The 23,162-nt window shown below is 39.2% G+C and overlaps 1 protein-coding gene across 1 annotated transcript in view; it reads left to right on the top strand.

Annotated features, from left to right (window-relative positions):
- Window positions 1–23,162, top strand: part of ITGB6 (integrin subunit beta 6) — a 131,125-nt gene that overhangs the window by 62,499 nt on the left and 45,464 nt on the right. Inside the window, exons 9-11 of the mRNA XM_004577134.4 lie at window positions 7,637–7,802; window positions 9,670–9,831; window positions 12,723–12,818. Of these exons, the coding sequence (XP_004577191.2) occupies window positions 7,637–7,802; window positions 9,670–9,831; window positions 12,723–12,818 (424 nt within the window). The remainder of the gene's footprint in view (window positions 1–7,636; window positions 7,803–9,669; window positions 9,832–12,722; window positions 12,819–23,162) is intronic.

Here is a 23,162-nt window from a genome sequence, read left to right as displayed (position 1 = left end):
CTCAAATGTTTATTTCTCAATATTTCCTATTTTATGAAGCATTTTTCACCCATTTAAAAAATTTTGGCTTTTTTTCTTCATATGTCAAGAGGATTTATACACATATATTCTGGGTATATTCTTTAAATATGATTGATAAATATTTCCTTCCAGTTTATGTCTCATATTTTTATTTTGCTAGCAAAGTCTTTGGTCAAGTAAATATTTTCAATTTTGACAAGCTACAATTTATAAATGTTTAACTTTATGCTTAGTAAATTTTTTGTTCTAGAAAATCTTTTGCCTAAGGTCTTAAAGATCTCTCCCACATATTATTCTAGAAGCTGATGGTTACAGCTCTTACTTTTAGGCTCATGATCCCACTGTTTTCTATTTGGAATGAAAAACAGGTCTATTTCATCTTCCATTTCCATGTGGCTGTTCTGGTGCTCTAGTACTATTTGTTAAGGAAGAATTTTCTTCCCACTCTGAATTATCTTTATGTCTTTGTTAAACAGCAATTGCATGTTTATAAGTGTGTGTAATTCTGGCCATTCTCTTCTGTCTGAGATCAGCAGTACATATATCCTACAATGAACTGAGATCACTTGCATTCCCATTAGGTTCATACTGGCAATTTCTTCCAGAGAAAAGCTGAGGTTTGGATTGTGATTCCATTGAAACTGGAGGCCAATGTGGGGAGATTGGGCATCTTAAAACATACTGCAGCTTCCTGATATTTCACATGATAAGCAATTCCATTTTGTTAGATCTTGCTTGATTTACACTACCTAAATTTTATTGTTTCCAAAGTAAAGTTCTAGCATATCTTTTGCTTTCCTTATTCCTGTGGTTTCTTAAAATTTCATTTTCATTGGCTTGCTGACAATATGAAAAAAATAGATTTAATGTTTGCTTTATATCTTGCAAAGTTGAAAAAGTTCTCATGAATTCTAGTCTGATTTTCGTAGTTTTTTTTTCTTCTTCTGGGTCTCCCATGCAGGAGTCCAAGCAATTTGGCCATCTTCCACGGCTTTTGCAGGCCATTAGCAGAGAGCTGAGTCAGAAGTGGAGCAGCCAGGACTTGAACCAGCACCCCTACAAGATGCTGACAACCCAGGCAGTGGCTTAACCCACTGTATCACAACACTTGCCTGTAATTTTTGGAGGCTCTTTGCTGTTTTCTAAGTTCTAGATCATGCTCTCTGAGAACAACAATCTATTTCTCTCTTATGTGTATGACTACGTTTTTTTTTCTTGCCTCATTACTCTGGTTAGGACCTTCAGTGTAATTTTAAATAGAAGTGGTGGGAGAGGATAGCCTTGTCCTGTTCATGGTATTAAGTTCACTAAGCTTTAGTTTTGACCATCAAATATGCTGCAAACTAGTGATTATTTTGGATCCCCTTTGTAATGATCAAGGAGATTTCCTTCTATTCCTCATTTTGGTAAAGGCTTTTTGTTTGTTTAAGAAATTATTCATGAATATTGAATTCTGTTTTCCCAGTTCTAGTGGTCTTGCCAAAAAGTCTCCCCAGATTCTCAAACAAGCCTTATGGTGATCTGAACACACCTGACCACAGCTAGAGACAAAGGAAGCACATGCCCTTCAAAAAATCAGGGTTCTGTTACTGAAGAATAAAGGACGATGCTAGAATGGTCTCTAACAGTCCCTACACCACTGAACTCAAATTCCCATCAGGTCTTTTAATAATTTGTACTCCCTAGAAATGCTGTGCAATAGATAATAAGGCTTGATGACTATCAAGTATTTCATTCATTTGTAAAAGGAAATAAGTTTGATTCTAACAGTCTCCTTGCTGTCTTTTATAAAAACACTTCTATGGTATCTTAACCTTTATTAAAGCATGAAGTAGTGTAATACGTGTCCAATCTAAGATGTGTCCTCAGTTCTTTTACTTAGCCCATGTGCTCCTCCTGCAACAACCTACAGTACAGTTAAGCAGCAAACTTTCTTCCAGGATTACAAAGAGCTGCCTCTGCCCTGGGGGTATATTTAAAATCTTTCTTCCTCTCACAGGGCAGGTAAGATGTAGCATCACAAGGTACAATGATGCCATGGAGAACAATGAGTAGAAATTTTGTCAGAGAAAAGCCTTGTGCTAGATGTGAAAATAGCAGGAAGAAAAAAGATCTGGACCCTGTCCTCAGAGGGCAGAAGTGCTATGAGCGAGCTGGCACTTGACATGGCAAGGTGGTAAGATGCAGAGCCTACAGAGTCAGTGCTGGGGTGGGCATTGATTCACTTAATTACTCATTGTGCAACTTTCAGTGGATTATGTCACCTTTCAAATCTGCAATTTCTTCCTTTATATTTTTTGAATATCTATGCTGATCTCACAAAATGACTGCAAGGATTGACTGAGATAATAAACAGAATCACAGGACACAGCCTGACCATGAGTGATCAATTCTCAACAAATACCAGGTGTTTTAGCAACCACAACGTATACGTGAGAAAAGAGCAGAGCCTTGTCCAGAATGCAGCACGTGGAGACCCAAAAGATCACACATTTGATCTCTCGAAGGGTCAGTGAACCCATTTTCCATGGGTGCTCTTATTCTTGCTGGGAAAAAAATTTACCCTGGAAGTTGTTAAAGCACAAGTTTGTGTTTCTGTGGGTTTTGTTGCCGATGCTGTTGCCTGGTTGTTTCCCTTTCCCTGCCTTCCCTCTCTGCTTCTCTGTCCAGAAAGCACCACTTCTCTCATGCATGCACCTACCAAGATGGCAGGTTCATCCTCTTATCAAACTAAACCCCAAAAGACCAAGCCTGACAACGATAGCATAGGCAATGAGACAGTAATCAGAAGTAAGACAGAAGAGCAGCACAGTTTTATCTAATCTATATGCCTTTTGGTCATCACCTTGAACAAACAACTTACTCTCTTAGTGCTGTCTTTTCACTCATAAATGTTCCATAATAGTGAGACGCACAGAGATCACTGAACCAAATGAGCTCAGGATGTATCTGAAGTTCAGAACAAGTATTAGTTTTCTTCTTTCTCTCACTAATGCTTATTACTGTTTCTTGAATTGGTAAAGCCAGTGATCCTGAAACAATCAAATATCTAGATTCCTTACACTTAAAAATGAAGGCCTCCAAAGCTTGAATTTACATAAGTTATATTTGAGTATAACCACAATAATCACTCTATTAGACAGTAAAAGTGAAAACATAATTAACCATTTATAGATTTCTTGAGCAATTAAAATAAACTTACCGTACATGCCTAGACCATGCTTTCAGTGAAAAATAAGTATTTCCTAAACAAAGCACAACTTAGAAAGTCTTCTGTTCTAAAATATAGTTGCACTCACATATTTTTACAAATCTTTTTAAACATCTTTTAGTAACTCCCCATGCAATGAAAATAAAAAGCTATTCCATCTGGCTTAAAAGATAACTGGATCTTACATTAGCTGCTGTACTTAATCTGATAAGATTGGTTTTACTTGGATTTTGTGCAGAAAGTTAAATCTCACATAGAAACATAATTGGAAAAGAGAAAAGCATCTAATAGTTTTTCCCAGTGACTAAGGACATCTTTGATACCATGTTGAAACAGAAAGACAGGTGAAAGTGATTTTCAATGTGGAATTGGAGACAGTAGCAGTGGATGTTTCATACTCGGTGACATGAGTCTTTGCACGGTTCTTTCACCAGTGTTTGATTTTGTAATATCATGCATTAATCATTTGGAAAATATTGGCTCAAAAGTCAGAATGTCCTAATTTCATGACCAAATATTAAAAGCTCAGATTTATTAATATCACAAATCTCATCAGAACCAGTTAAACTCAGGCACTCACACAAGTACTTTTTCGCTTGAAACACTGTGTTTTAGTGTACAGTAGAAATATTCTGAGCATTTCCCACCATGAATTGAAGAAAACCTACACACAATAAATGTCCTTCACTGCTTCATCAAGGAAGAAGTGCAACTAGAGTTTGTGTTTATGATTATGGTGAATTCTGTCTGGCAAAACAAAACACGAAAATGAGGATGAACATTGCAGTTTTGTGCTAGTACATTTTAGGACTCCTGTCTTGGTCTGTGCTGAAGCACCAACAGCTTTCCTCAATGTTGCTTTTCCATGATTAGTGCAAGCATCAGCACGGGAAATGACACCTTTACATTACTGCGAATTGGTTTGGACTTACCTGCTTCCAGGGTGGTCTCAAACCCCACAATTCTGTGCACTGCCCCTTAAAAACCACCCTTTTAATCTAATCTCTAATGCTTTTGGAATAGCCTTTTATTTTCATTGCATAGTGAGTTACTAAAAATTGATTTCACCCCATAAAAAAGTATATTTTTGCTGATGTGCCAAGGAAACACAAAACATTTCTCTTTGCTTTTATATTTATACATGAGCTGTAATATGCCTTTAAAAATATTTAACAGAATAAAAATTAAATTTTATTCTTCTAACATTTTGAGAAATTTAAGAACTTCATTCCATATGTATTGGGTTTGTTTTGAATTTGATGCCCACAGTGAGGGATCTACTGTAACTTTACAAAAGAAGAAAATGAACAACCAGATGTTTAAATGGATTTCCTACATGTACAATTAAAAATATAAATAAGCTCTAGTTTCTATTGGACAGCTAATACATCCATAGGAAAATATAGAAAGAAGAAAATACAAGTCATTTCTAACCCTGCTTAGAAGATGATGTTAATTTTGGTCCTATATATCTTTTTAAGTTTTATTTTATATTTGTTTTTATATTTATTTAAATGTTTGAAACAAAAACTAAAAGTAGCAGTCCTTTACATTATGTTTTACACATATCCTACATTCCAAATGCAAATCTATTGCCCAGGGACTCAACATCAAATCACTTTGTGAGAAATGTTTACTTCTTCCCATTGCTGTACTGAGACAACCTTAGCCAAATGTGAGCATGTGCTGGGAAAAAACTCCGACCAAAGCAGGAGCAGTTGCCATCCGAAATGCCTGCTGTGACTCCCCTCATTTGGCTGTGTCTAGCTGTGGTCTCCCATCACACGTTCATTACTCTTTCATTTCACTTTCAAAAGCATTAAGTCATATGTATACATTATGTTAATATATAATTGTTTATATGATATTAACATATGCTAATTTTCGCATTCATGTATAATTCTAACCAATAATAATGCAAATTTCTTATGAAACATAGGAATGCTAGTTCTTTGATTCTAAAAGATGCTCAATGATATTCTGATATGTGAACAAGCAGTCCCAAAGAGGAGATGAAACAGACAATTTCTAAGAATATTTGGGGGACAGGGACAATGGCATCCTGAATGCCAATACACACTTTTCATCTCATATACTTTTCATAGCAACTTTGTGAAGTAAGTACTATTGCTATGCCCAGTTCTATGGATGAGGCCACTGAAGTCCAACAGTGTTAATTCACTTGTCCAGGGATAGAAAACATTTAGTCCCTTTATTCTAATCATAATGATTTTTTTCCACTCTATATCATCTTTAAGCACTATAGGGATAAGTAGAACAAACATACAAAGTTTTTGTCATTTAATAGGGCAGCTATTTTGAAAAAACTTAAGATCTCTTCCTCTATATCATGCTTTAAAACAGCGGTTATATTTGAAGATGGAAAAAATTTGCATAAAAAGTTTTTTGTTAATGTGATAAAATAGTAACTTGATCATCTCCAAAGAGTTTATTCTAAGCAAATATATGAAATACTTTCAAAGACTTATATAGACGGGTCAGCACATTAATTAATTAAAGATTTTCAAACTAATTTTCAGTAATAGATGATTAAGTTAATTAACAACAATATATCTCACAATTATTACAATGGGCATGTTAATCTTCTCCTTTATACTTTTCATATGAAACCCAAATTTTCTTTAATGAACACACATTATTATTTTAATAAAAAATATGATTTCTGGGATATCATTAGCCAAATCCATTATCTGTTCTCACGTCTGTGTTAGACTCTGTGTGAAGTGAATTATGTAAGAAAGCACACTAACATTTATTAAGCATTTACTCTGAAAAGCTCATTACACTCTGTGCTTTGCATATTTAATCTCATTCAAGCTTCACAATAACCATACTTGGTAGATCCTATCTGTGGTCGGCACTTTCAAGTTTCAGTGAAACTTGATGCCTGACATTAAAAATAATAGAATAAGATTGCCTTCTGAGAGTTACAGTTATGCATAATGAATCAGACAGGAAATATGAAAAGTGACCTGAAAGTGACAGGTTAGTTCCTGCACTGACTACATCAGACTTGTGAACAGCTAAAAAGTAGGCCAGGTGGACTGGGAGGGGGGCAAAAATGAAGGGTAGCACAATGTGGGATGCATTTACCCAGGAGCCCTAGCTAAGGTGCTTCCAGAGTTTCTCGACTTGTTATCCCATAAACTTTGGTTTACTGAGGAAGCCATCTGCAGATGGGGCTGGGGTGACCAGCTATGACTCTCAGCATGCCTTTGCGAGATGGCTCTCTGAGTGAGCTTCAGGCTTGGGTCCTCCAACTTCCTTAGGGCTGAAGCCTGGGGACAGTCCGGATTCTGACCTGACATGAAGGAAAGGACTGCCCTCACTGGCATCAGGATTCTGGCCTCAGCGAGATCATGTCACTCCATGTGGAAGAAAACACAGTCATGCTGAACCATCACTCCTAGGCGAAGTGCAGGATAAGGCTCCTGCCAGTCTATGGGCACATTGTTTTTTATTCAATCCAGATACAACCTTGTTTTGTATGTGTTTCTAAGTACTTTATCAATATATATGGCTCATTAATTCACATTGTACACTCAGACCAGAGCACTATTCATCATGCCTGAAGGACACTCATCCCACCTGTATCTTCTCCATAAAGGCACATCAAAGACTTCTTGCACTTAGGGATGCTAAAGAGCACTTCAGCATTATCCTAGGAGACCATTCTATCAGTGATCAACTAACAACAACAAAAACAGAAAAATGGGGGCTGGTGTTGTAGCTTAGCAATTAAGCCACAGCCTGTTTTGTTCACATACCACAGGGGCACCAGTACATGTCCCAGCTGCTCCACTTCTGATCTGCGCCCCTGCTAACAGCCTGGGAAAAGCAACAGAGAATGGTCCAAGTATTTGGGCCTTTGCCATTCATGTGGAAGATCTAGATGAAGTTCCTAATTCCAATAGTGTTAGACTTTAGAACCAAGAGCCCTGCTTTGATGCCTTGACAGGTAGGGCTGGGCATATAGCAGGAAGAAAGCAGTTTCCTTTCTTATCTTACTACAAGGTGACTCACTCTTGATGACAGCTTGAAGTATCAGAGTACAAAGACATTGTTATCCTCATGAAAATTTAATGGCAGAATTTGTTTGTTACGTAATAGGAAATGATGATTACACACACACACAACACATACAGGAGGGAGGAAGGGGTGGGCAAGTGGGGATCCCTATACTATCAGAAATATATAATGGAAAATTATAAAAATAATTTTTTAAAAAGAAGTAGCTGTGGATAAGTGTTTCTAGTACAGTCAACATGGAAGGAATTAAAGGAATTAATCTTCATTTAAGAAACTATTGCCAGCCCATCAGATCCACCAGCTATGTGCTTCCTCATATTTTATCAAGAACATTTTTACATCTTGCTTTTGCAGTAGTATACCATATTTCTGCTTACCTACATTTGGATTCAAGCACATTTTGCCATTGACCAATGATGCTGAAAGATTTAATGAAATTGTGAAGAATCAGAAAATTTCTGCTAACATTGATACACCTGAAGGTGGATTTGATGCAATCATGCAAGCTGCTGTGTGTAAGGTATGCTGAGTAGCACTTTCATGTTGTAACATAAATTTCATCTCTTATTAACAAAACTACTTTGAAAAATATAGTACATTTACTATCTTTAATCACTACATTTCATTTTTATTAGAGGTTTTTTTTTTATTTGAAAGACAGATTTTTTTACAGAAATAGCGAGAGACATTCCACCAGTTCACTTCCCAAATGGTTGCAATAGCCATAACTACGCTGAGATGAATGTGGGAGCCAGGAGCTTCTTCTGGGTCTCCCACATGGCCTTGGGTCATACTTCTCTGCTTTCCCAAGCCACAGACAGGAATTTTGATCAAAGTAGAGCAGCTAGGACTCGAACTGATACCCAATGGGATGCTGATGCTTGCAGGTGGAAGATTAGCTTAATGTACCATCACACCAGCCCCAAATCGCTATATTTCTGCATTCATTGTTTTTCTTGAAACACAAAATTTCAGAGCAAGCATTTGGCTTAGAGGTTAAGACATGCCACCCCTGTTCCACCTTGGGGTGTCTGAGCTGTATTCCCAGCTCCGGCTACTGATGCCAGCTTCCTGACAATGTAGACTCAAGGGCGCAACAGACAACAACTCAAGGAGGTAGTCCTCTGTCAGCACTTAAGAGACCTAGATTGAATCCTCGGCCCTTAGTCTTTGAAATCTTTCACTGAATCTTCTTTTTTGAGGGTGTTACAAGCATTTGGGGAGCAAAGTAGCAAAAGAGAGTTCCACCTGTTTTTTCCAATAAAGACACAGCTTTTAAAAACAAAAGGCTTCGCAGTTTCTATAAAATTTTATATGCAATCATTTTGAAATAGAGATCAATGCTTATTGTTCTAAAATTGTAATAGTCTGTACTTGCAATGGTGTTGGGCAAACTGTTCTTCTATTAATATTTAAAGACACAGAACAGATTATTTCTTCACTTATATCTGGTTCAAAAAAAGGTGAGGGTAGAACATTGATAAAAAAAAAAACACTAAAATGCCTGGAGTTAGCATAACCTCTACAGATAATGATTTATTGATGTTTGAACCAAAGAAGTAAACATCAGAAGTCATATTGTCTCTACAACATCCCAGGAATTCGCTTCTCCTTGACTATTTAACAAGTATCCACAGAAATAATTTCCTTATCTTTAAATAGCAGCTTTCCATAGTTAATATCAGGAAATGGAGCAAAAGCTCCAGGAAGGTGCGAGGGAAGAAGACTTAGAGGAGGAAGGAAAAGGATAAGGTGGGATAGAGCAGCCAGGATGAACTTCTGCCCAAGTAGTTCCTGGACTAATCTTAATTAAAGGGAAAGCTCTGCTGAGACACAGACGGCAGACAATCTTAATTAGCACGACCCTGGAGCCATCCTTTGATAAGCAATCCTTATCCTTGTATTAGGTTTGTAATTCTTCGATGACATTGTTAGAAAGAGAAATGTATGCCTAAATGTTGGGCGACATTTTAATGAAGCAAGCTTCCTCTGTGTTTATTTCATGTTGCATTTTGACTTGTTTGGTTTTAGCTTGGATTAAGATTCATCTATAACCTCCTTACCGCCTCCTCTCATTTTTCTGGTGAAATGAAAGCTGGACCATAGAAATAATTAACTTTGCGAAAGTCAGGATCACCTGAATACTGATTATAGTGGAGCTGTTTTATTCTGAAACAGAAATCATCTGAAAATGTTGGCCAGGAAAAAGCAAATGTCACAGAATTTCCTATTTTTTTAAATATAATTTTATTGTCAACTCATAGTAGACAAAAGGCCTAAATAGACGGGATTTTTTTTAATCATCTGAGTGTCCAAGCACAACTGATCCATGCTCAGCAAAGATCTGCCTCTTCTCAATACAACCTGAATGTTTTTTCTAACTGTAGGAGAAAATTGGCTGGCGGAATGACTCTCTCCATCTCCTGGTGTTTGTAAGTGACGCTGATTCTCATTTTGGAATGGACAGCAAGCTGGCAGGGATTGTCATTCCTAATGATGGGCTCTGTCACCTGGACAGCAAGAATGAATACTCCATGTCAACTGTCTTGGTGTGTATAACCTGTGCTGCGGGCTCTTGGGGGAGGGGAGGAGGGGGCTGGGGGGACGAGGAGGCAAACGAAGCAATCATTGCTGAAATTCAATCAGAAATAGCTCACACGTAGCGAAGGCAGGTCACTTTTATAACTGGGGAAGACCAAATCACCTCCTCCATGTTTATTATCAGTAAAGGTTGCTCCCTGAGCCCAGGTGGAAGGTGAGGAGATGAGAACTTTTGATCTTGTCTGGCACATGTAATCTCAGAGCCTGCAAAACTTCTCAGAGGTCCTAGGACTGGTAATTAGCAGGACAGGCAGTTCATTCTGTCTCCACCACAGTCCAGTGAAGGCAGGTACTGGTCAGGACTGGGCTCCCAACGGGTTGCTGTGAATGATACTCCTGCATTCATACTGTGCTTCTGCTGACAACAAAACTTCATGAGAAACCATCAGTCAGATACTCCTTGATTGTTACTCAGAAGCACTAGGCTTGCTATCATTTAAGAAAACACTAATGACATTCAAAGAAAAAAAAAACCTCACCTGACTTGTCAAACACCATACAATGCTCAGAACTCTTTCAGATCTTATCTGATCCTTAACAAAAACCATATAGCCATGCTTCCCCAAGCAGGTCTGGAAGTCATGGGCTGGTGCACCTTTAATTCATCTGCCTGGAATGCCAACCCTCCAACCACCCCCACCCGCTGCTGATATACCACCTGCTAGGAGACTCCTATCATTTAAAATCCAGCTCCATCATTATTGTCTGCAGAAAGTCCTCCTCCGTCTCTGCCAGGCCCCAAAGCAATGTGTCTTCACATTCTTACATAGCTGTCTGCTTGAAAATCTCTACAAGCGAGTATGTTTGTTACAGCATCTGTGTTTTTCTACTGCACACTCCTTAAGGCCAGGACTGGTATATCATTCCTGTTTCTTGAAAGGAGAGTGCCTGGGGTGCAATGAGTGTCCATTAGCATTTGGAACAATTGAATTATGAAGCAGCCACCTGGGATGGTTCTATTATCCTTACATAACATTAGGAAAAATATGGTTCATAGAATTTGTGACTTCCTAAAATGACACTCTTGTAGACACATATATAGGAGGGAAAGAGAGTTGGAATTCTAACACCAACTAGAAAAAGTACTCTTCAAACTCTATGAGTTCTTATGTTACTCACTGTCATTCCTTGACCTAAATTTCTAAGCTTCCACCATAAAATTTCCTCTTAGGTTTTCATCAGTAGTATTTCCCCAAAATAACGTTCTTTACATAATCTGCCTTTTTGGATTACAACATCAGTAATTTTTTTTTAGTCCAAAAGGGGTAAAAAGCTGAGAAATAAATTGCTTTTTCATGACTTCTTTTTGCAACTTCTCAAAGATTCCATAAAAGACACCTTGAAAGCAGCAAGTTGACAGAAGCAAACATCTCCACTGTTTTCTTATGCGATCATCTTATCTAGTGAACAAATCACAGTTGTCACTAAGGGAGAGGGCCCTTGAACCATTTCTGTGCTTCTCTGAGGTTCTTTGAACATTTCCTGTGTACTCAAAATGAGGCTGGATTCCTGGGACAAGCAAATAATAGGACAAGGTTCCTGGTCTTGCAGTTAGACTATAATTGCAGGAATTAAATACAAAGGTCTGATTCAAACAAAAAACCCAAATGTTAAGTAGTCCATAGGGTGCAATCTGGACCACACACACCCAGCAGCTGAAGTTACAGGAACAGGTGACAATGAGGAGGGGGCAGAATTGGAGGGATTTAGGCTTTGAATGAAAGATGTTTATTGTTTGAACAGTTGAAAGGCAGAGACAGCCGAGCACATCAGGCTCAGGAAGATTTATAGTAGCTGATATCTCTGCTAATACAATCAGAATGTGTTAGAAAGCATGTATTACTCAGCCACATTTGCAGTTGGATAACTTCCCTGAGTATGTTAGGCAAAACTATGTTTATCTCTCTACTTGAACTTTGTACCCAATAGTGCTGAGAAGCTGTGAACACATCACATTAATGTACAGAAAGCCTTCTTTATCAATGTCCCTTCATCTTGGCTGCTTTCAGTCCTAACTGACAAATTTATAGTTTAATCATGTGCACCCTGACCTCTCATTTGAGCTTCCTTTTTATACATTAGTCACATTTGAACTCAAATGATTACAAATGTGCTATGTGTTTTCTAGACCTGGGACGTGAAGCCCAACTTGAGATGTGATAATCGATGACTTTTACTTTTTAATTCCTTTCACTTGGTACAAATATGCCAATGGAATAGAAGTGCAAAGTGTTTTCAAATATACCATGAAAATATTTCAGGGTCCTATATAAGCAATTTGAAATATTAAAAAAGTGATAAGGCCAAACTCAAGAACCAATACAGAAATTTCTGGAACTGGACAGACAATGGGAATTGTAGCACTGCCATTCCACACTACACTGTCCCTTCTGCCACTTTCCAATTTCAGTACCAGTTACAGAGTCACTTCATCACATACATCATAGTCTAACTGCCCCTCCCTTGACCCCATCATTTCTAGTCTGCTGGTAAATGACACTTAGAAGAAAAAATGTTCCTATACCCTTGAAAATATGACACACTCTAAGTCCTTAAATAAATTTTGAGTCATCTGTCTAGAGGTGACAGAGCTTAATACACTACTTGATCAGGAACTGCCTCTTGAGATCAGTTGGATTTACTAGTTTCAGGGAACAAAGATTAAACCAGATAAATGAATAATGATAATTCTTTATTTTGTTTACTTATAAGTGATAAATACAGTAATGCCTGTGTGCACTGAGATGCCAACTCAACAAAAAAATCTTGGAAATAAATTATATTTCTTTATTTTATATTATTTTATAAAGATGATACTTAAAATCCATGTTTACTTTAGGAATATCCAACCATTGGACAACTCATTGATAAACTGGTACAAAACAATGTGCTGCTGATCTTTGCTGTAACCCAAGAACAAGTTCCTCTATACGAGGTAAGCAGACATGACTTGAGTCATCCTTATAGGGAGATTATGTGTCATGAAATTTTATGATTAATTCTCTGAGCTGAACACATAGGAAGGCCTTTAGATAATCATTAACATGTATCAGATGCACTGGGCACTTGGCAAAGTGGAATTCATTCACTGTTTGCAACTTCTCATAATCACGAATGTGGAGTGGAGAATGGAGAGACAGAAATGGTGGAATAGGAAGAATTATTATGGCAATAAAGAAGGTAAGTTAGAAGAAAGCATCAATAAACAGGATGCCATCTACTTCAAGAAAAAGTAGCTTTACTTCCCCTTGAATTATTTCCTCTGATGAAAAGGGAACTGATTGAGCACAGTGAAAACCTTAAGGGTGGGGGTAGAATGGATCTGAAATTCTCTGACACGCCGCAAATAAAATATATTTAAAAAGATGCAAATAGAGACACAATTCAAGCAATTAGGAAATTCTTGATAAATTGAGCCAAAAGAACCAATTTCTCCATTAGAGTTTAAGACTCTGAAAGGAAACACTCATTATCCAGTGAGGACTGTTCCATGAAATAAAGTGCATGAACTTGCAGCCTACATGCAAACACAGAAGACTTCTGTGGTTTCCTTCTATCAAAAAGAACACATCAAAATGTCTCCAGCTGGGCTCCTCACAAGTAACCCACCTCCTCACCTGCAGTACACGCATAGATAAGGTGTCATTAGCATGAGCCCTACAGAATGTCGAGGAACTAAGCAGTCTGTGTTCCTAATAAATGCTTCAAATTCTCAACGCAGAGTGTGCGCTCAATTTCCTTTGGAAAGGACCTCTTTACTTCAGGACTGATACAGTACTCATGAAACTCAGATCATTTGACTGGAGGTTTTGATTAAATACCACTTACTAGTGAGAATGGTGCAACTCATGAACCTAAATCAGGTTCTGCAGAAAGGGTCCAGGAGGGGATGTTATCGTACATGTTTACTGAGAGGAGGGTATTTTACACCTGGTGAAACTGCCTTTTGCTGCAGCCAACCAAGTGCCTTGCAATCAAGCTTCATACTTGACGACTTTGTTCCACCCAGAGCTCTTGAGGGTTCACCTGATTGGGGCATTTTCTGAAGGCTTGTTGGTCTGTGGTACTTGCTTCCAGTAGTTTTGAAGCAGTAGAGTCACAGGAAAAATTAAAATTAAAAATTACTCCCAAGTATAATAATGAGTCTATTTTGCCTTTGATTCTTAAGGCTAGAGAGAGCACTGGGGGCCACAACACCTCCTCCTCAGCAGGACTCTGGCTTGGAGGAGGCAGGGTAATAAACTGAAACTTTTTTTCAAAGGGCAGCCTGGGGAACCCCAGCAATGATCATGATGATCAGGAACACACACACTCCCATAACTCACTTTGTAATAGTCTTTAAGGCTCACAACTCATTTATACGCCTCCTCCAAACTGCTATGAAAAAGACAGAGGATGAAAAATAACTGCGGCAAAACAGAATCTGTTGAATGTTAGCCACTGCATCCGCAGCAACCCCCTGTTGCAAAAGAAAGGTTCATTTCCAAGGAAAACGCCAGAGTAAAGCCTGCCTGGAATGTAACAGCAGGACATTCATTTTGCCTGTCTACTAATCTCATTAGGAGGCAAATCTATGTTCTGTCATGATCTGTGGTTTTCCTTTGCAAGCCCAATTCATTTCCAAGGGACATTTTTGCAGAAGACACAACGGAGAGTGGGTCAGCAGGCCCTCTCTGCCTCTGGTCTTCTTGTCATTTTATTTTTCTACTGATGGGTTTATCATTCTACCTGTGACGGTGAGAGCAGGCAGCAACCCAGTCTAAACATAAGGACAGCAACAGTGCATTTCCCCAAGGCTTTACACGGCCTGGAAGTGCTGAGCTCTTGTACCATTGATAATGAAAACTGAAAATAGACCAATAATGGCTGGTGTCGCCTTTCCATTTAAATTTCTTAGAAGGAGCCCGTGGGGTGCTAGAATCCCATGCAACCTGATGTTGGGAGAGCTGTAAGATAGAGAACATAACTGCTGAAGAATCATCACAAAATAAAACTGCTGATAGGAAGAATAAAACAACAGAGTGGTTAGCCCTAATGGGAATTCTAGAAGGAAAATGATTCAGCAGAGTTATATGTTGAGTACAGTTACGGACCTGCACAGCAGGCAGTAGATAGGTTGCATTCAATGGCAGCCCCAAATAGCAGCAAATAAGATCTGTTTGACACACTCATGGCATTCAAGAAAACTGAGGTGTTTTTTTTTTTTTTAAGTAATCTTGGTAAGATGCTGTAGACTGCCCAGATGTGTTGTGTAGCTATACATGTTGTAACAGAGATGGATAAGGTAAGCAGTTTTGCTTCAGTTCAGTGCGGCTGCAGTGTGCACACCAGCCTCCAGCAAAGAGATGATTTTGAACAAACTTATTATTATGAATAGTTTCCTGTTTGTCCAATTACAGGGTTCAAAAGATAATGATAGATAATTGACAGAGCAGTGGGTAGCATATTACACTGTAGAGCTAAATATCATTTTGAATCAGGATTCAATTACGCAAGATAAAAAAATTTGTAGCTCCTCTGTTGTTTTTAAGAGTTTACTGTTAATTTACATTAAGATAGTATCAGGCTGCTAAACCCCCATTGTCTAATTCGACTAGCCTTAGAGACAGTGAGATGAAAAGCAGTGTTCCTCACCACATTGTCAAACCCTATTATTAATCACCTTGGGTTATTTGCAAAACTTTAAAATACCCTGTATCTTTTAAAAATGTTTACATCTGGCTGGAGAAGACAACTTTTGTGAAGTTAATTACAATAATTATGATAAGACCTGGTATTTATGATGTCATGCTGAAACACAGCACTTAGAAAGACAAGAACAAGACCCACAGGAGATTCTTGCAGTCAGTGTCTGTGACCACTGAGTGATGTCTGACAGCATTCAGACCAGGGCCAAAGCAGGATTTTACACTTAGAGATGAACAGCCTCAATTATTAGCTCTTTGGGTTTTTAGATCGGTGGGTTTTGCTCATCTTTCATCTTTTGAGCCAATTACTGAATCACAATAAATTCCCATTGAATATTTTTAGTCACTTAAATTTAAAATTTTAATATTTATTCATTTATCTGGAAAGTTAAAAAAAATAGAGAGAAGCAAATAAAAAAAAAGGAAAAATCTTTCATCCATTTTCCAAAATGCCTGCAACAGCCAGGTCAGTCTAAAGCCAGCAGCTTGGAACTCCCTGCAGATCTCCCACAGTGGGGTCAGGGACCCACATACAGGAGTTATCCCCTCATACCTCCCAGGTCCACATTGTCAGGAAGCTGGAATCCGAAGTGGGGCTGAGAGTTAAACCCAGTCCCTCCAGTGTGGGACGCAAGTGTCTCCTATGGTATCTAAACTATCATGTCAAATGCCTGTCCTAATATTTATTGAATGAATAAAAACACAATAAAAGCACCTCTTCTTTTCTAAACTTGATATTCTAAACAAGGACTTGGAGTCTGACTTACAAGTACTATTTAGGGCTGAGGAAGACCATTTACGGTGAGCCAGTAGAGTAGAAGCAGAGCAGCTGAGACTTAATAACAGTTGTTCATATGGGGTACCAGTGATGCAGGCTTCAGCTTCACCCAGTCACCATGACACCAGCCCCCTCTGCTCTGGTGTTGAACCAGTCTTTTGGAGAAGATCCACAACCTTCTGAGGAGCCCATGGAAGGAAACCCCTAACTACTTGTTCATCTCATTGATAAATGTTTGATCTAAAAACAAGCATAAAGAGCATGAAGGAGCTTCAAAACGTTGGTGGAAAAATAAAATCAAACTCTGTTTATTTTGGTGAAGAAATTCCAGAGACTAGGCAATTGACCTGTCTGAAGTTTCCTCATATGCAATAAGCCTGATGTTCTTCGGTGGCTTGTGAAAATAAGCCTGATGTTCTTGGGTGGCTTGTGAAAATCTTCTGCCATGTGCAAGTTTCAGTGTTTCTGGACTCCATAACTCAGTTTTTAGTTTGCCTCTTCTTCCTTCTTGATATTTACAGCCTTTTACTACAGCAAGTCGGAAAAGGAGACAGAGAAAATAAGAGAGGGAAGAGTAAAAATTGAAGACCTTTGCTCTTCTCTCATTGCTTTATTTCACATCATTTGTTTGTTTGAGAGCGTTCCATTCTACTGGTTTGCTCCTCAGATGCCCACACCAATCCAGCTTGATCAGGCTGAAGCTGGGCGTTAGGAACTCAATCCAGAACCTCTAGTGTCTGAGAGCCTGGAGGGTCTCCACAGACAATGTTCAGCTAGCTGCCACATAGCTAAATGCAGGGCATGGCCTAGAAAGTTGTTCTTTGTGCTGTCTATCCCATCTGCTAATGGGATATTCTTAACTCATGATTTTTTGTGAATATAAAATCTTTTATGACTTAAAAAGACTACTTCTAAATTACAAGGCATCTGTATGGACTTAGCAAACTGATTATTTTAATTCAAGTGTAATGGAAAAGATTTCAATTGCTCCTTAACTGATAATATCTCAGAACAAAGGCAAGAGAACCTGCTCCCTACATGTTCCTTATTAATAGAAATATGCCTTGGAGAGGCAAGATTTGGAAATAAAACCCCTGACCTCAGAACATCAGGCAGGGTTGTTAAGCAGTTGTTTCCGGAGTAAAGAAGAAATCCCAACTATGAAAAAAATCATCAGTGGTTATCCCATAGATCTCCCACAGCATTCTTCTAAAGAATACAAAATTTCAGGGTCAACATTGTGGCACAGCATGTAAGGTCACTACCTGCCATAATGGTAATCCGTATGGGCACTGGTCATGTTCTGGCTGCTCTACTTCCAATCCAGCTCCCTGCTAATATCCCTAGGAATAGCAGCAGAAGATGGCTCAAATGTTTGGTTCCCTGCAATATCCATATGGGAGACCTGGGAGAGGCGTCTGGTTCCTGGCTTTGGCCTGACCCAGCCATCTGGGGAGTGAAGCGGTAGATAGAAGGTTCTTTGTCTTTCCTCTCTCTGTAGCTCCAATTTTAAAATAAATTAAAAATATAAATACTTACAAAAAGAATATGAAGCCTCATGATTGAGAAAACAAACACAAAGGAAAACAAGGCCTTAATGAGATATCTGTCGGGTCAACAAAAGCAGAAATATAAAATGGGGTTTCATTAGTACAAGATCTACATGTTTCAAAAGTTACACAACCACAGGAAAGGTTAGTGTCACATTGAACCAAAATACTACTGACTGCATAGTCATCCATTCACTCACCAAACATTTCATAAGCAACACCTATATGCCAGGCCAGTTTGGATCATGAGACAGAATAAGACAATACTTTCTTCCCAAAGTCTCATGGAGCATTCAAACATTTATAAACAAATAATTTGCCTAAAAAACAGTGATAGCAATCTAGAGATTGTGCTCCTGGTCAAAATCTAGAGTTTTGCTGAGGGGCCAGCATTTCCATGTCTTTTGGTGCTTTTACTCATTTGTAGTCAACATTTTTTGTGAGAGGGAACAGTGAATTAATTTGCACACCAATTTGCAACAGTATTACAGTGCCAAGTCTTTCAATTCACAGGGGTGAAAACTTAGGGCTATGAGGGTGTACACCCATGACAATGACAGCAATGGGGTAGCAAGGAATGTCAGCTAAGAGCTTGTTGGGTGACAATGTAGGGATTAAGGCTTAAATACTTAGTGCTTGTATCACATGATTTCCATCTTAGGGCTAAGAACTCAGGAAGGCCAAGTTGCTTCTGAGAAGCAGGATCTGAATTCTGATAACCTAGGTCTATAGCCTCAACATCAAGATAAGTGGGTCGTGGGTTTCTATCATGAAAGAATATGTCAATTGCTAGCCATTAGGGCACCAGAGGAAAAAAAATTAAAGAAGTAACCCATTTTAAAAATGCCTTTGACAGCACAGAGCCCAAGGGTGGAACAAAGCTGACTGTCATGTGAACTAATACAGGAATCCTTATAAATGACAAGATCTTTCAAGGCCAGGAAGCCGTTGACACAGACGTCTTTATTGCTGCTCTTTAGTTGGGTTAGTTCAGAAGACTAGAACAATTTTATGATACATAGGGTTGGTCACTTAGGGTAGAGACTAGGATGCTGCTTGGGATGCCTGAATTGCATGTCAGAGCTCTTGAGCTCTAGTGCTAGCTCTGTTCTTGAAGATAGTTTCCTGGAAGACAGCAGGTGACGGCTCAAGTAGTTAGTGGGAGACCTCAATTGAGCCTGGGCCAGTCTCGGCCCTGGCAGGCATCTGGGGAATGAAACAATGAACCCAGAAATCTCCTCTCTTTTTTTCACTTTCATTCTCTTTCAAATAAATTTAAAATAAAGATGTGTAGGTTTGAGGAAAAAGAGACATTTGGATTTTGTGGATTACTGAAAATCTCACAGTGCCCAGAATAGACCCCCCGCTGATCCACAAGCATGATGCCCTTGGCCAGCCACGGACCATGGCAATCATTGTCTCCAATGCCCACCAAAGCAGAATTGTGGGGCAGGAGCTCTAACACAGACCACGGTTTATTATAATGATACACTTTTAAATAATGAGAATGGTTCAAAAAAGTTCATGGAAAATGAGATTAAAATCTACATTTGGGTGCCAAAAAATCATAACTCATGCATAGTTTTTCATGATTTTTTGCTTGAGATTTTTTTTAACCAAAAAAACCCCCTATATGCATGCAATTCTCTTTTTTTGGCTATAGAATGCATATTAATCATTTAAATTGAATTTCCCCATTCGTTTGTGAAAATGCCCTTCTGTTTGGCCCTGTGTGCATTCTGAACTCATGGGCACCAGCTGACACCTGATTGTGCCACCTCCAGACATTGCAGCTCTGCAGCTCCTTGCACATGAACTCTCCACTGTGCAAGGAGCTACAGAGCCCTGTGAGGAAGTGCAGCCCTGGATCTTAGGCACATGGCACGTTCCATGTTCCTGCGTTTGTACAGGTTGTCGTCCTATGTAGTTGTACCCACTAAGCTCCTAACAACAATACTGTGCTGAAGTGTGATCAAAACAAAACTTTGAATTATTCTTTTTCTGGTTATAAAATTAGAGTACATGTTATTTATTAAAAGGAGTGGGGGCAGTTTCAGAAAAACACAACGAAGAAATGAAAGATCATAATCTCATCACTCAGACATCATTGCTAACCACCGTTGACATTTGAGCATGAAGTCTCCTCAGCCTTTTTTCTTTGCATACATTTACATCTTTTAGCATAATTGGCATCATACTATACATATTAAGTATGTTCAAAAACTTTTAGATTTGTTTATTTTTTTACAATCTTATAAAGGCAGAAAAATTAAATTGCATGTAGTTATGCACCAGTCACTTTTACTGACAAAAATAATGTTAGATGAAAGCAAGATCAACCTATAAAATTCTGAGTCTCTGGTTGTCATATTAATAGGATGTCTGCTTCAAAATAAAAGTAACTTAACCATCCCCACCAGGAGCCCCTAAACCTGCCAAGGCTACTACCTTACAACCTGCTGGGTTGTTTTGCATTTTATTTATTATCTTACATTTTCATGTTATGATTTTAATAAGATCCACACATAATTTCTAGAATGCATTTTCATATTCCCGAAAGCACCCCCTTGGGAAGCACTATGTATTTCTGAACAACATTCCTCTTTGGACTGCAAAACATTCAGAGTTGTGCAACCTGCTGGATGCTTTCTCTGGCCTCACCCCTAGAGGAGTCCTGTTTTTTCAGACACTCACCTGGCACCAGATGCAAGTTGGCCACTCAGCATTGGTGTCTCTGATGATGGCCCAGATTACAGCTATCCTCACCCCAGCTTGGCTCACCATACAGAGCAGAATAGCAATCTAGCATTTTCTTCATGGCACAGATTTTCAAACACTTACATGTGGCATCAAGGCACAAGGGATGAGTTACAAAAACAGCCACAGGACACAAGATTTGGAGACTATTATATATGTTAATTTAATGTTTTATTATCTCAGAGAGTCTAAAATATACTACTATGGTGGCTACTATTAATTGCAAGACTATTACTATTACTATTAATTGCAAGCTTCAAATATTTAATTGCCCCTGCAATATTAAATCTTCAGAAAGCAAACAATGTTGGAAATGAGTTGTTGAAATTGAGTAGTTTGGGCAAACTTCATTTATGAATTCTACTGGGTTGCCAGATTTTATACATAAAAATACAGGATGTCTAATTAAATTTGAATTGCAAATAAACAAAAGTTTTTAGTACAAGCATAACCCAGGTGACATTTGGGAGATACTTCTTTCAGGACATTTGCTTTGTTTTCTGAAATTTAAATCCAACTCAGGCCGTAAAAGACTCAGTGCTCACAGTATGTCGGAGAAACTGCAAAGAGGCCAGGTACCTTGCAGCTTGCTGGGGCGCAGAGTGTGAGAAGTAGATGACACAGATTGTTCAAGTGCTCCTAGTGCCACTCCAAGGAAGGAGGACTTGAAAAGTACCACATGTGGGTGGGCAATGTGACCTAAGCAGTTACGATGCCAATTCAAATGCTCACTGTTCCCCGTCAGAGGCCTGAGTTCCGCTCAAGGCTCTGCTTCCAACTCCAGCTCCTGTTCCTTCAGGGCCTGGGGGGCAGTGGAGATGGCCCCGGTGGGTGGGTCCTTGCCACTCTCCTGGGAGAACTGGACTTGAGCCTAAAGCAGTCTAGCCATGAGAGGCCTCTGGGTGAGTGAAAAAGTACATGAGAATATAGTCTCTGTCTGCATCTCAAACCAAAAACAAACAAGCCATTAAGCACAACAGAATCCTAGGCTTTTGTCTAACAGTTATTTAAAAGTTTTTTATTTTAAACTATCACTTTCAATACTAAGTATATGCGTCTCCAGTGTACAGCAGGCAGAAAATCCAATATGAATAATGGTCATAAAGGTTTAAAACCATAACACTTCTCCTTACCAAATGGCCACAGCCCCTCCTGGATGCCCTTCCAGCAGTGGTGCTCAGACACTGATGCCTATTGGATTCGCCTAGAAACATTTGGAGAAAAAAAAAAAAAAAAACAAAAAAAAAACAAAATAGCCCAGGCTGTAGCCTAAGGGGGTCAATCTGGTTTCTCTGGGACGGAGATCCAGGCACCAGTGGTGTTTAAAATTTTGTCTGGCGTGTGGGGTCACCTGGGTTCCTGTTGAAATGCAGACAATGATTCAGAAGGTCTGGGCCAGGGTCTGAGAATCTGCATTGCTGACAAGCTCCCGGATGCCTTTGCTGCCAGTCTACTTTCCAGACCCCAAGAGACTCCTCTTTAGCAGTCCTTACACAACCGCCTGTCTGCTATTTCCTTGTCCCCTTTGTTGCCTTCCTGCTAGTCATCCTTCAAAGTTTTATTACCTGCCGTTTGGTCTGCAGGACACAAGGGGCTGCTCCTGAACCCCACACTGCTTGCCATTTTACAAGAGCTCTCTAAAGCCGTGGGGCTCATGCTCCCCTGCCACCTGCTCTCCAAAGGCAGGCTAATCTCATTAAGAGAAGATCTGAAGCGTCCTCAGCAGCAGATACTCAACGCAGTCTCTTTGTTCTCCTGGTTTCCATTCTCCAATGCCTCCCTGTGCATTTGTTTGTCTCAGAACAGTCACGCACTATGGGTCCATTCGTCTTTCCTTATCACTTCTGTAAGTGCTGCCAAGCACTCATTCAGCTGTGGTTTTTTTTTTTTTTTTTTTTTTTTTTTGGCTGACAAGATAATTACATTCCAAGCAGGCAGGGAGAAAGACAGGTAGTGCTCAAAAGTTCCTAGGCTGAGGACCTAGTCATCGCTGGTACAGACTTCGAGATCAAGCAGCTGATTTAATTAGCACACTCCCATCGCTACCTGCCTGGCTGCTGACTGCTGACAACTAAAAGCTGGAAGGCAGAGCAGGTCTCATGCAACGCAGAGACCGACATTTCAGCTATCCTTGTGCCAGAAACAATTACATGATCTTTTTGGAATCCTAGATGTCCCAGTAACACAGTTGAGCCTAAGGGTAAACTTTTGCATAATACTTGGAGCCCTGCATTTATGGATAATGAACATGAGAACCAGCAGAATAAAACCCCACAAGAATGAAAGACCTCACGGGTAGAAAGCCTTTTCTGATTGCCTTCAGAAGGAAGACTGATTTCAGCAGACATAGCCCTCCCCTAGCTCTGTAGGATGCACACCCAACCTCACCAAAGTGAGTTTTCGCCAGCAAAGAGCTGTTTTCTTTTGACCAGATAAATAGCATGCTATGGTCCCCTGGGAATTTTTTTATGTTTTTACTACTTCCTACATTTCTTTCAAGATGCAGC

This window comes from Ochotona princeps, chromosome 5 (genome assembly GCF_030435755.1).
Source record: "Ochotona princeps isolate mOchPri1 chromosome 5, mOchPri1.hap1, whole genome shotgun sequence".
NCBI classification, from domain to species: domain Eukaryota; kingdom Metazoa; phylum Chordata; class Mammalia; order Lagomorpha; family Ochotonidae; genus Ochotona; species Ochotona princeps.
This window is presented reverse-complemented; position numbering and strand designations above follow the sequence as displayed.